The 13,833-nt window shown below is 40.1% G+C and overlaps 1 protein-coding gene across 1 annotated transcript; it reads left to right on the top strand.

Annotated features, from left to right (window-relative positions):
* Nucleotides 1-943: 943 nt before the first annotated feature.
* On the top strand, nt 944-9,252 carry RB195_002600 (uncharacterized protein; the record flags this gene model as incomplete). Its single annotated transcript, XM_064199937.1, has 2 exons — nt 944-8,741; nt 9,077-9,252. The coding sequence occupies 2 exons, from the start codon at nt 944-946 to the stop codon at nt 9,250-9,252; spliced, it is 7,974 nt and encodes a 2,657-aa protein (XP_064055818.1).
* Between the last annotated feature and the right edge of the window lie 4,581 nt (nt 9,253-13,833).

Raw genomic sequence — 13,833 nt, 5'->3', positions numbered from 1 at the left:
TCAGAAAAGGTGTCGTTTCACATATTAGTTTAAACATCCTCAAAAGACGTACTTCTTTGGCTCAACTCTACTACTTGACCGATATTAAATAAACAGACTGCTCTGCTATGATCCTATTCGTCAAATCATTTACAAATGCAGAAGTTTTTATATTTATGAATGATGTCCTGACATTTGTATCAGGACCCGAATTCTGCGTTGCTATGCTATAATTTTGGCGCTGTATCATATATCCATTATACAAACATTCGGCATTGTAAAGAGTTATATTTTGACGGTCATCTTATCAAGATGACCGCCCACGAAGTCTGTTTATTCTACGATTGCTCTTTATGGCTAATTTGTTAACGACCGCCCAGAACGGGCTCATTCCTGTGTTTCATGGCTCCCAGTGAGCACATCGCTTTCGCCTATCAATAACTTCTTGCCTATCAATATCGTCTTTGCCTGTCAATATCGTCGTCGCCTATCAATATCGTCTTTGCCTGTCAATATCGTCGTCGCCTATCAATATCGTCTTCTCCTATCAATATATTCTTCGCCTATCAATAACGTCATCGCCTATCAATAAATTAGTATACTACTACCACTGAACCACCTGTACTCTGAGGCAACGACCTTATCGCTTTACTAATAGGGCATAAAGAAGGATCCGTATAAATCCTTCGCGCCATCACATTTTGGTGCATCGGCTAAATAAAAGCCGAGATCCTCAAACGGATCATAAAGTCCAGCCCACCCTTCGCTGGCAGCAACAAATTCATTGTTGCTTAATAAAGTCCAGCCCACCCTTCGCTGGCAGCAACAAATTCATTGTTGCTTAATAAAGTCCAGCCCACCCTTAGCTGGCAAAAGCAAGCTAATAGCTACTTAAGCATATCTCTCGTGCAGTCTAAGGTCACTGCTTATAGCGTATCAACGCTACGATTGCTCTCGCGTCACAATGACACTTGTTTTTCACAAAAGGCCGATATTGCTGAGTGCAAAAACGCTGCAGTCACTACTGGATAAGTACAGTACTTACTCAGATGAGATAAAACCATCAGGAACAGATGAGGAAAGGTACGAAGAGTATCTCAGTGCCGCAAATTTGCTCTCTGGAAGCATAGAGACAATCAAAATGAGCAGAAACGCTCTTCAGGCATTGATAGATAAATTGCAAAAAGAATATGAAGAAGCAAGATCTAAGGGAAATAAAAAAGACCTCACAATTGAAGTTGAGGAGATTGAAAATGACGCGCAATTCAATGAAAGGATTACAAAGGCAAACGAAATGGTATATATACTAAGTGCCAGAGTCACAGAAGCACGGAATCACATGGGAAAACTTGCAAGGAAGATGGGAATAACTCACAGAGAGCCCACAAAACAAAAACCTGCAAGAATAAATGAAACTCACGCAGATCAGCAGACCGCAACAGAGTCAACTGCGACTGAGGAAACCGAAGAAGGTTCTTCACAAAATGACGCCATTTGGCTCTCGGAAGACAATTCAAATTCCGAAAAAAGTAGAGAAGACGATGAAGATTTCATATGTCGTACTCTCAAACCAAGGCAACTAAGTTTGCCACGATTCTACGGGGACGAAGAAGAGTTCCCTGAATTTTGGGCAATATATGAAACGCTCGTTGACCAAAGTAAGGTTTTAAGTACAGTCGAAAAAATGCTGTTACTTAGAGATAGCCTCAAAGGGAGAGCAGAAACAGCCATAAAAGGCATACAATTGATCCCACAAAATTATAAGTGGATGATTAATGCTTTGAAAAAGAAATACGGTAATAAACCGACTAACAGAGCAAAAATAGTGCAAAAATTAATTAATTTGCCAGCAGCAAAGAATGATGCTGATAGCTGTATGAACACGTTCGACAAAATTCGAATGCTCATGAATCAAATGGTCTCTGCAGGCCAAAATATACCACAAATGCAAGATGCGATGTGGACAGAGAAAATTTTGGAGAAATTTCCTTACACTATAGTGAAAAACGTTCTTGTTACAATTCAAGATCAAGATGAAGTGAAAATAGAAGATGTAATGGATCATCTTGAGAAGGAGATTAATGCAAAAAAGTTTGTAGACGCACGTTTAAAAGGTCGTGTAAAATTTGAAAACCATCCGAACCGAAGACAATACGGTGTGGATGTTACAGAACCCCCAAAATTGGGAAAAATTTGTCGTTTTTGTGACAACTCAAATCATATATCAGCGAACTGCCGAACAATCACTGATATCAAATCAAGGCGAAATATGGTGAAAGAAGCCAGACAATGCTGGAAATGTTTCTCAGAAGAACACAGCAGTTATGACTGTCAGAAACCAAATTGTCCTAAATGTGGCAAAATGCACGATGTAAGCCTTTGCATTTCCACTTCAAATGATGGTACTAGGACAAGATATAGCGCTGGTGACCGATCGCGCAATCAAAGCTCCTCCAATACCGTACCAGTTCCAAGAAATAACACTACTACTCGGAATCAATACGGCAATGGCCGCAATAATGGTAACGTCCGCAACAATCAGCAGACAAATCCTCATACAGCTGATCACAGTACTAACCATTCAGCCGAAGGTTCCGTGTACATTGACAAAAGAAAAGAGCAAGTAGTCCTGATGACTGCCGAAGGAAATGTTTGGAATAATAACACCAGACAATTCGAAAAACTCCTGTTTTTCTTTGACACTGGAGCTCAAAAAACCATCATTAGAGAGCAGACCGCAAGGGAATTTGGTCTTCCGACTCAGAAAACCGAAATCTGCACAATGTCAGGTATAGGTGGACATACCGAAAAATATCAAACAAACATTGTCCCCCTCAAAATCAGCAATGCCTTTGGCAAGGAGATCCATATGACGATTCAAACCAAGCCAATTATCAGCAATGGCTTTTCGTCTGTACGTCTCAACGATGCAGATAAACAATACCTCCAAGACAATGAGATTTGCATAAACAATCCGAGAGTTCGCGGTGAACATCAAAACCCGCAAATATTAGTCGGTCTAGATAACTATTACGACCTCGTAAACACAGCTGACACTATAACTTTGCCATCTGGATTACGCATTGCGCGTACGGTATTCGGACCAACGGTACACGGCAAAGGGTCAATCAATTCGCAGCAAGAAGCGACAACGATAACACATGGCCTCAGCCTCGTTCAAGAACAGAATGAATCAGAAATTCTACAGAAGTTGTTCGAACTAGATGGTTTAGGAATATCATCAGAAGAATGTACTAAGAACGAAAACACATTCGAGTACTTCAAAAGCTATTCGAAATCAATATCGTTTGAAAACGGCGTTGTAACCGTACCCTTTCCCTTGAAAGATAATGTCATCGACCTAACGGATAATTACGGAATAGCGTACCGTCGATTGATTTCGTTACAAAGACAACTATCAAATAATATCCACCAACGTGAGTGGTATAACAAAATAATGAACGATTATATCCAAAACGGAGTTGTCGAATTAGTCCACGGACAAAATAAAAATTCGGCCGGCACTTACTACATGCCACATTCCGGAGTTTGGAAGCCAGAAAAGGCAAAACCATTGAGGATAGTATTTGATGCTTCCTCTAAGAGAGTCGGACAGCTTTCGCTGAATGATGTGATCTACACAGGAGAATCCTTCGTGAACAAAATTCATGATGTTCTAGTTGCAAGTAGAACCAGTGGAATTATTCCTTTATGCGATATTGAAGCAGCTTTCACGCAAATCAGACTAGTGGAAGATCATAAAGATTTGTGTCGGTTTTTATGGCTGAAAGACATGAATAAGCCTCCAAATCGAGACAACATAGCAGAATACAGATTCAATCGGTTACCCTTCGGTGACACCTCGGCGCCAAGTATTCTTAACATGGCCATTCTGGCATATTTAAATCACAAGAATACTCCGCTCTCACTGGAGATTGCAAAACATATTTATGTGGACAATATTCTCTTATGCGCCACCACCAAAGAGGAAGCACTAGAAAAATATACTGCTTCAAAGAATATTTTCCGTGAAATCGGCATGAATTTACGAGAATATATTTCAAACTCTGCTGAAGTTAACAGAGCTATCCCAAAAGAGGATAGAGCGCCCACAGACAACATAAAACTTCTTGGCGTCAAATATGACACCAAATCGGACGAATTTGTGATGAAAGTTACAATTCCACAAAAAGAAAAACTAACCAAACGCGATATTGTAAGCCAAATAAACTCGATCTATGATCCCGTAGGCCTCGCAAGCCCACTGATTATCAAACTGAAGTCTCTAATGAGAGAAATTTATGATACAGGGATAGAATGGAAACAATACGTTCCGCAAGCGCTGTGTATTAAATGGAATTCTGTAATACAAGAGATAAACAATGCATGTATAAGGGTCAGTCGACCATTGCTACGTTCTCCCACGTCTCACACCTCAAGAATTTCCTTATGGGTGTTTTGTGACGCCAGCAAAATGGCAATATCGACATGCGCATATCTGAGGTGCGAAAACACTAATGAGATCACTTCATTGATTAGTGGAAAGAGCAAGCTAACACCAAAAAAGATCCAGCAGACTATACCACGCTTGGAATTGTTGGCTATCTTAATAGGACTGCGAATGGCGAAAACCATTCTTGATTCAATAAACATTGAAATTATTTCCGTAAATGTCGGCAGTGATAGCGAAATAGCACTTCAGTGGATTAGGTCTTCACGCAAACTTCCGATATTCGTGACTAATCAGAAGGATCGCATTTTGAGATTGAAGACTCAAATCGAAGTCAAATCCATCCCAGTACATCTATTTCATGTTCCAACACATCATAATCCAGCAGACGTTGGAACTCGAGGCACAACGGCAAGCCTCATCAGTAATCATGATTGGGTGAGAGGACCCAGATGGCTAGAGCACGACCAGCAAACTTGGCTTATTCGATCCATAGATAACCTCAGCTGTGATCAGTTTTACGAAGAAATAGAGGACAATCAAGATGTGAATGTTGAAACCACAAACGAGTCAGCGGAATCATCCCGTTTAATAATAGATCTAGCTCGTTTCTCTCGCTACAAAACAGCTCTTCGAACATTCTCAGTTGTTGGAAAATTGCTGAGTAAATGGGTGAAACGGTGCAATTACACCAGGTCAACATCGATTACGCTAAACGTACTCTCCCTCTATACAAATGAAGATGTCATTGCTGCGGAGGATATGGAGATCTCTGAGAAACTCATCTTAGCGGCTATTCACGAAAACATCAACGTGCAAAAATTGCAGAAACGATTCCCAAATCAGAAGATTATCAGAGACGAAAAAGGTATCATTCGATACAAGTCACGCATTCAGAACGCCAATTTGCCATATGATGCAAAAATGCCAATTTTCATTCCGAATTACTCGGAACTAGCCAGGCTAATCATTCATGACCTGCATTATGGAAACGCACACTGCGGCAAAGAACAGACATTAGCGCTGGCAAGACAACGATTTTGGATTCCCCAGCCATCTAGAATGATCAAGAAATATCTGCGTACATGCATTACGTGTAAGAAATGCCACGGATTGCCATATGGAGCACCAGAGATGCCACCATTACCAACAGATCGGGTAATAGTAACCAAACCCTTTGCCAATGTTGGATGCGACTATATGGGACCATTTGAGTCAAACGTCAAACAGAAAATGTACGTCTGTTTATTCACATGCCTCACTACCAGGGCTGTGCACCTTGAAGTGGTCGAAAATTTGTCAGCGGGTGCATTTTTAAGCAGCTTCATCCGTTTTATATCTCGAAGAGGTGTTCCAAAACTCATCCGAACTGATTGCGGAACGAATTTTAAATTGGGATCAAAAGTGATTGAAAATTTGTTCCTAGAAAATGATGAAAATGGTAGCTCCGTGATGAGCTACAGTGCCTCAGAAGGCATAAAGTGGATTTTCAATCCACCTGCTTCACCATGGATGGGAGGCGCATGGGAAAGAATGGTTGGCTCCGTGAAAAGATGCTTTCAAAAAAGCATTGGACGTAAAAAATTGTCATTTGAACAAATGACTACAGTAATTTCAAGAATTGAAGCGATAATTAATACTCGTCCGTTGACAAAAGTAAGTGCAACGGATCTTGATGAAATACCGATAAGACCTATCGATTTCCTACAAGGAAATCTAAAGTACTCTATTCCAAGCACGCAGTTACAGTGCGGTAATGGCGATACAGTATATGATCCCGAGTTGCTTCAGACAGTTGCGCAAGCACAGGAAGCATTAATGTTTTCGGAAACGATCGCTACAGTATTTTGGGAGCGATGGAACAAAGAGTACCTTACATCCTTGAGAGATAACCAGAGAGTGCTACTAAAACAACCGCGGCATGTGACAAATACACCGCAAATTGGAGAAATTGTACTTATTGAGCAAGAATTTCTTCCACGTGGTAACTGGATGTACGGCAAAGTACTAGAAACAGTACCAAGTGCAGATGGTCTTGTAAGATCAGCGAAACTCCTTACGCCAAACAAAAGAGTTATCCAAAGACCACTCAACAAGTTGTATCCCTTAGAAATACGTAGTTCTGTGGGAGACTCACATCTAGAACTCGAAAAAGACTCCACTTCTGAGCGGGAGATACACCAGAAAGAAAGAGTAGATTCAGCAGAATCATCTTCCCGCAGAACTCGTCCAACTAGACAATCGAAAACACATGCCTTAAAAGTCATCCAAGAATTTGAAAGAAGTCTTGACCGACCTTCTACTTCTTCAAGTAGACAGGTATCCACATATCTACTGATGGCTATGTTGGCATTATCAACTATATGTCCAGTGACAGCGACAGCACATGAGAACAACTCAATAAAGTGCAACGAAGGAAGAGTAGAAATAGTGCCTCCTTCATCAAGATTTGAGCTTTGCATCAACGCAATGTGCAGAATTATGTCTAACGTATCGAAATCGTATATATTTGAATTGGAAAAATCATCATTAGATGAAAATAGCACGATTGCGTTACGCTCTGAATGGGAGAGCTCAGTGGTCTTCTCGACTATGCAGTGCGAACCGCCAGACTTTTGCGAAAAATCGGCCTTGCTGATGAGCAAAGATCTTATAGGTAATCCTCACTGTTGGCCACTTGGAGCCATAATCACCTTAACAGTGTTAGTTTACCTTTCGATCAATAGCATCATGTTGATCATATGGTTAATTAAATGCACACGAAATGCAAAACGGAAAGGAACTCCGAATTCCACATCCGAAGAAGAAACAATTCCAATGAGAACATTCAATCCACATCCGATCAATATACCGTCCGCCTTGTTGATTTGTGTCGCACTCTTGGCACTAGCAAGCAAGGTAATTACTTGCCAGCATGGATATATGAGGCATAGTGTAGAGGTAGTCTGCGAAAATCGCGGGAACTGCACTTATAATTACAACGAGGAAGTTCTATTCAATAGCATCAACTCCAATCTTTGTATTCAGCTTAATCATGCTAATAAAACGATCGGACTTATAAAGATACGTTCGAGACCAATGAAACTGTCCTGTTCCAAAGTTTCATTATTCTTCACTAGAGAGACGAAACTCAAGATCTACCACACAACGAGATGCTCACAAATGGGCTCTTGCACTCAGTCTAAGTGCAGTAGAATTAGGCTGGACGAAGTAATTCCTGAGTTCAAAAGAGCATCTCCATATCCAGGATACTCAATTTGTGGTAGCACATGCGGCGGTATAGCATGCGGTTGCTTCCTACCATTTCCAGCATGTACGTTTCTGAGGATTGCTCATGTTCCGAAGAAGACGCAGACTGTCTTTGAAGTAGTAAGTTGCATGGAATGGCAACCAGTAATCCAAATTGACGTCGATTTCATGCTTTATAATAAAGGAAAGCTGAAATCTTTCAGTTTACAACCTTATATTACACAAAAGTATGATGAACTGTCATTGACAGTCATTTCTTTGCAAAAACCTCATTCTCCATTGATGGACAAAAGATTCGCTGTAACCCCAATGGAGGCTATGATGCTACCAGATCATTATCAACTTCCCGTTGAATGCGAGTCAGAAGCATCTGCTCTTGATGCCTTTGTGAACTGCACAAATCGCATGATCTGTTCTTGCGAAAATATGGAAGCACCGCAAACATGTCAGTGTCCACATGATTCACTCCAAAATTTGAGGAAAGAAGTGTCAAATGTAATGCCCATACGCACTCCGTTCACAGAAATCTTCAGTGATAGCAACGAAATCTATGCGCTCTCCAAGCAAGGAGAGATCACTCTCGCAATAGAATCCAATTTGCTTATTGGCGGCACTGAGTTCATAATCAATCAACCATGTGAGATCTCGGTTCGTGGGGTCAAAGGGTGCCACAGCTGTAGCGAAGGCGCAAGAATCGATTTCCTTTGCAAGTCATCAATAAACTCGTGGGTTACAATACAGTGCGAGAATCACGTTTTCCCCATTGAATGCGGCCCAACAAATACTTCCGTGCAAGTTATTTTAGACTTCGAATATTCGGTAGTATCACAAGTGTGCCACACATCATGTGATGGCAAGAATGTTACCTTTGATCTACAGGGAACACTCTTGTACCATCCAAGAAGCAAGAGAAATTTGCTCTCGCAGACAGAAGTGCAAGAGCTACATGCAAAGAATTCATTACTTGATTTTGATCTTCCTGATCTAAATCCACTAATGAATACCATAAAAATGCACTGGCATATAGCCCTTACCGCTTGCGCCACATTGGCTTTAGCCACTGGTTTGACGTATTTATTCGGACCCACAATGGTCTTAATGATAGCCAAAATAACGCGGTCACTAACAGTCAGCATAATCAAATTCGCTTGGAGAATGATTTGCTTGGTACTGAACTTATTTGGCAAGATCACTGCGTGGATAATTTGCAATTACAGGCAATAATCAAGCTCGAATCATACATCATATCATCGTAATAAGCACATTTAGTGATAAAAGAAAAATAAAAACTCAAAAAAGAGTACTAATTCTACTAGTAAGCCTCCGCCGCCCAAGGCCGCACATTCGAATAATAGGATGTGTCAGCTCCTGGAAAGGATCAACTATGAATTCTCGTAGTTGATTCTCGGATTCCGAATAACGACGCCAACGCCAACGAGCCGCAATGGAACGATGCCGATGCTATCTCCAACAAACTGCAATGGAACGACTCCACCGCCGCCGCCGACTCCAACAAGCTGCAGTCGAATGAAGCAAATAGTGAAACCTATCGTCCGGTGATCATTGGCATTTGACTCGTTTCAATAATTTTAATTGTGTGGCCCGGAGTGTCCTGACATTTGTATCAGGACCCGAATTCTGCGTTGTTATGCTATAATTTTGGCGCTGTATCATATATCCATTATACAAACGTTTTTTTGTTTTTTTATTTTTTTTTTTTTTCTTTTTTTTTATTTTAACCTCCCCCCCTTTGTTTTTTTTTTTTTTTTTTTTTTTTTTTTGGTTTTTTTTGTTCACCCCCCCCCACAAGGGGCGGTTTCCTGTGTTTCCTGGCTCCCAGTGCGCATCTCGCTTTCCCTTATTTATATCTTCTTCCCCTATCAATTTCGCTTTTCTTTATATTTTTTGTTTTTTTTTTTTTTTTTCGTTTTTCTTTTTTTTTTTTTTTTTTCTTTTTTTTTTTCGCCTCCTTTTATTTTCGTCTTCTTCTTTTTTATTTTTTTTCTTTTTTAAAAAAATTTTTTTTTTATCCCCCTGAACCCCCTTGTCTTTGGGGCAACGCCCTTTTCCTTTTACTAATAGGGCATAAAGAAGGATCCGTATAAATCCTTCGCGCCAACACAAGAGCATTTTCCCACGTAGTTAACTGGTACTTCTTCATTTCGTAGTTGCTGCACAACATATTGAACTGAAATCAACCAGTCACATTTGCATATCAAATTTTGATATCTGAGAAATAAATACAAATATTTTAACACGGATGATGCAGTAAGAAGAGTAATTTGATTCCCTTTAGTGATACTACAAATTTTTGCAGAACTTATAGAAAGTGGCAGTTGGCATCGTTCTTGTTGTTTGACACTATGGAATGCAAAATTTTGCTTATTTTCACGGAGGTAAACGAAACGTGTAGTCGGGTCAGAACGGCATGAAGCTCAGTGCAGTTACGTAAGCGGCTGCGCTCGCAGCGGTGCAGTGGAGCGCAGCGGTTAGGATCGAGCGACCCGCTACCATGCTTGAGTAAAGCAGATACTTCAAAAGACGGCACAACTGACAAATTCCCCCTAGAATCATGGCTATGAAGGCTACCATGTAGGGAAAAAAGAAAAGCGAAATGGTAGATGATGTAGCAGCATGTATAGAACAGAAGGCACCCTCTTTATTCTCTTTTTAAATCATACTCATTGATTCAGAGCTGAAAAAATGCGTTCACGTACATCTCAGACGCAATCGAAGCGGTGAATAGTGATTTCGAAGAAGGCTCAGGTGTTATATATCGGTTAGAAGGAAAAGCGAGTTTGACGAAAACGCATCATCTAACTCCGTCATAATATTCGCAGGAGATTCCCAAGAGATGGAAAAAATGCGACATTCTCTGAAGAACGTTACATTGTTTCTACAAATCTTCTGTGACACTTGTTCACGTAATTGGGGTGCTCGGTCGCCGCCTAAGGATTAGCGAAATTCTTGTCCGAGAGTTACGAGCATTTCTGAGTTTCACTTTTGATTTCCTGTTTGCTGCAGGAAAAACTCGCGGTAGTTAAGGAAACGCGGAGCATACATGAGGAAGAGAAAAAAGAGCTTCGCAGATACTACGAAATCTATATAGAAAAGCGAAATGAAGGCTGAAAAGAGTTTTAAAAAAGTACACTTTGCATTCGCTTCTACCAACTTGAAGTAATCAAACAACAGCTTTTCTTTCAGGTATTCATGGCGATGGTGTGCTATAGCCAGAATTTCTACGTTATATTCTGGAGGAGTACAGAATACCGCAAGCATCTATGTCATCAGCACATGAAACTGCATAATTTCCTTTTCGGGAAATGCTGTCCCCTAGCGAACACCAGAACTATCTTCTCAACGCCGCACCATACCGGGAAGAGCGAGCACACCTCACATACTTGAGGATGGCACGGTAGGAGACGAACGCTACGTCATGTCTGCCGGTTTAACAACTATGCAAAAAAGCAAATCTTAGCTAGATAGGGATTTTATGTTGATCTCATGAAAAATAAACGTATATACTGCATGTGTACGTACGTCAGATTATCCTTTATTAGCAGTTATTTTTTTCTGGCAATATCACTGACGCAACGACGCAACTTGCTTGAGGCGTCGCAGTGATGTACTTACAAGAATACACCAAGATGGGTTGAGATGCCCAACACTAGAGGAACGAGACTAGAGAGTTAGTGCTGCACTGGGACCACCCGGTAACTTCAAACGTGTCTTTCAAAAATGCATGAGTTTCATAGCTTTGGTGATTGCGTGGTCTTTCACCCTAATCTACGCTAAGAACACTACACGGCCGAAAGCACATGTTTTTGTAAAATAGCAAATAAATAAATAGCATTTCTTGACAATGAATTTTAATGTGAAGTACATTTCTGGGAAGAGCAATCCATGAAAGCAATTTGCCTTTTTTTCCCTCTTTTCTTCCTATTTTCTTGTTCTGACAAATTCAAAAAAGCGGCGCCGACTGAGGATGTCACCGAATACCGACGTTTAACAGAGTCCTTGGACTGCATCTCCGTATGTCTACTCCTATGTACTTTGCTCGGCTCTACCTCAAAAAATAGAAACACATCTAAACAGCGGGTTCTAAAATGATAGCCAGCAGTTCATGTAATCTGATGCCAGATGGCTATCATTGTCAGTATGGTGATGTTTCCGTCACTTTATGTTGTCACATCATTTTATGTTATTCGCTGAAAAGGGGTGAAAAAGGAAGAGCAGAACGCTCTTCGACTCTATGAACAATGCTTGAAAATTGTACCAGTATCGAGGGAACTGCATCTCCTTCCTTCTCACTCGCGTTGTTCGTCAGCTTGCTCCAACGCGAGTCAGAAATACTTCCATATGTCTCGATCGCACGCAAATCTCGTCCACTGGCTTTTCTTTTCGCGAGGGACGCGAGAAACATTACATTTCTCTTCAAAGTACTCTGGAAACAAGGTCAAGCGTGGTGCTAGGACACCCTCTCGAATACAACCCGCCTTCCCCCTTCAGCGTGGCTGAGGTAGTTCTCCGCTGCTACCAATTCAATACAATGTGATATCTGGTAGATGACAGAAGCGAAGAAACATCAAGCGGGAGAAGGACATTGTTTTCTTTCTGTTTTCTGTTTCCTTTTCAAATTTTCTGAAGTGTTATTCAAATATGTATATTGCTGGCGTTGAAATGTTTTTATTTTAATTCCACTCTATTTTCATTCTAAAATCTATGAAATATCCCTAAGTATTGATTAAAACACATGATACGAGTCAAAAAGTAGAAGTGTTAGTTTGCTTAGGTCTAATTGCAGACGAATAACGAAAAAAGGGGAAAATCAGCATTTTGTTACGACAATATGATAATGGGACGACCCACGTTGGATACATCGCTGAGTTAAATTTTTGCAAAAGAGATGAAAATTTGAAACTACTCCTAAAATATGAAGAGTTCAGTTATAAATAGTTCCCAGCAGTTTGGAACTGGATTTAATAGAATTTAATTACCAAAAAAGCTCACATTCTGTGCACATTGTTACGTTTGAAAGATAACAAATAACTTCGTGATGAGAAGGCCAAGAGAAATATTTTAAGAAGCATTTTAGGGAAGAAGATTTCCCCTATTATAAAGTTATACCCGTAGTTTTTCCAAATTCTTGGTTTTTCTGAAATTCAGATGCGAAAAATGCCATTTTGGGATTTGGAAAAAATGCGAAGCTCTTTAAAAATACTGAGGTAGCATCTCATAGAGTCAATTCTCGGCTCAACATACTGAAAGGTTATCTGCTTCGCAATAAGTTTTTCTCAAATTTTAGATGGGAAAAATCCAGAATAAAATCAAAAATTTTTAGATTTTCAAATCTTGATTCCAATAAAACTAGGAGGTAGCAAGAAACAGCGGTTCGTGAACCCAATATCCAAACAAAATCTAAAAATTTTTGATTTTATTCCGGATTTTTCCCATTTAAAATTTGAGAAAAACTTATTGCAAAGCCGATAACCTTTCAGTATGTTGAGCCGAGAATTGACTCTATCAGAAGCTACCTCAATCTATTCAAAGGGCTTCACTGTTTTTTCCAAATCCCAAGACGGCGTTTTTCGCATCTGAATTTCAGAAAAACCAAGAATTTGGAAAAACTACGGGTATAACTTTATAATAGGGGAAATCTTCTTCTCTAAAATGCTACTTAAAATATTTCTCTTGGCCTTCTTATCACGAAGTTATTTGTTATCTTCCGAACGTAACAATGTGCACAGAATCTGTGCTTTTTTTTGTAATTAAATTTTATTAAATCCACTTTTGTACTGCTGGGAACTACTTATAACTGAATTCTTCATATTTTAGGAGTTTCAAATTCCCATCCCTTTTGCAAAAATTGGCCCAGCGGGTGTCGAACCTGAGTGGTCCAATTGTCAACATGATGTACATCTTCATAACTCATACATAAATCCCAGGCGTTAGACAGTAACATGGAAGCATAACAAGATGTTGATGCTTCCATGTTACCGTCTAACGCCCGGAATTCAATACAATATTTTGCAATGTATGTAATTATTTAATACTACATAATATTTTGTCCTGGTTGTCATGCTATAATCCATTCATTGTCCACTGCACACTTTCTTACGACCCCATTCCCTTGCTACCACCTCCCTTTACGACCC

The sequence above is a fragment of the Necator americanus genome, chromosome IV, assembly GCF_031761385.1.
Source record: "Necator americanus strain Aroian chromosome IV, whole genome shotgun sequence".
NCBI classification, from domain to species: Eukaryota; Metazoa; Nematoda; class Chromadorea; order Rhabditida; family Ancylostomatidae; genus Necator; species Necator americanus.
The sequence above is the reverse complement of the archived record's forward strand: the minus strand, read 5'-3'. Positions and strand labels throughout refer to the sequence as shown.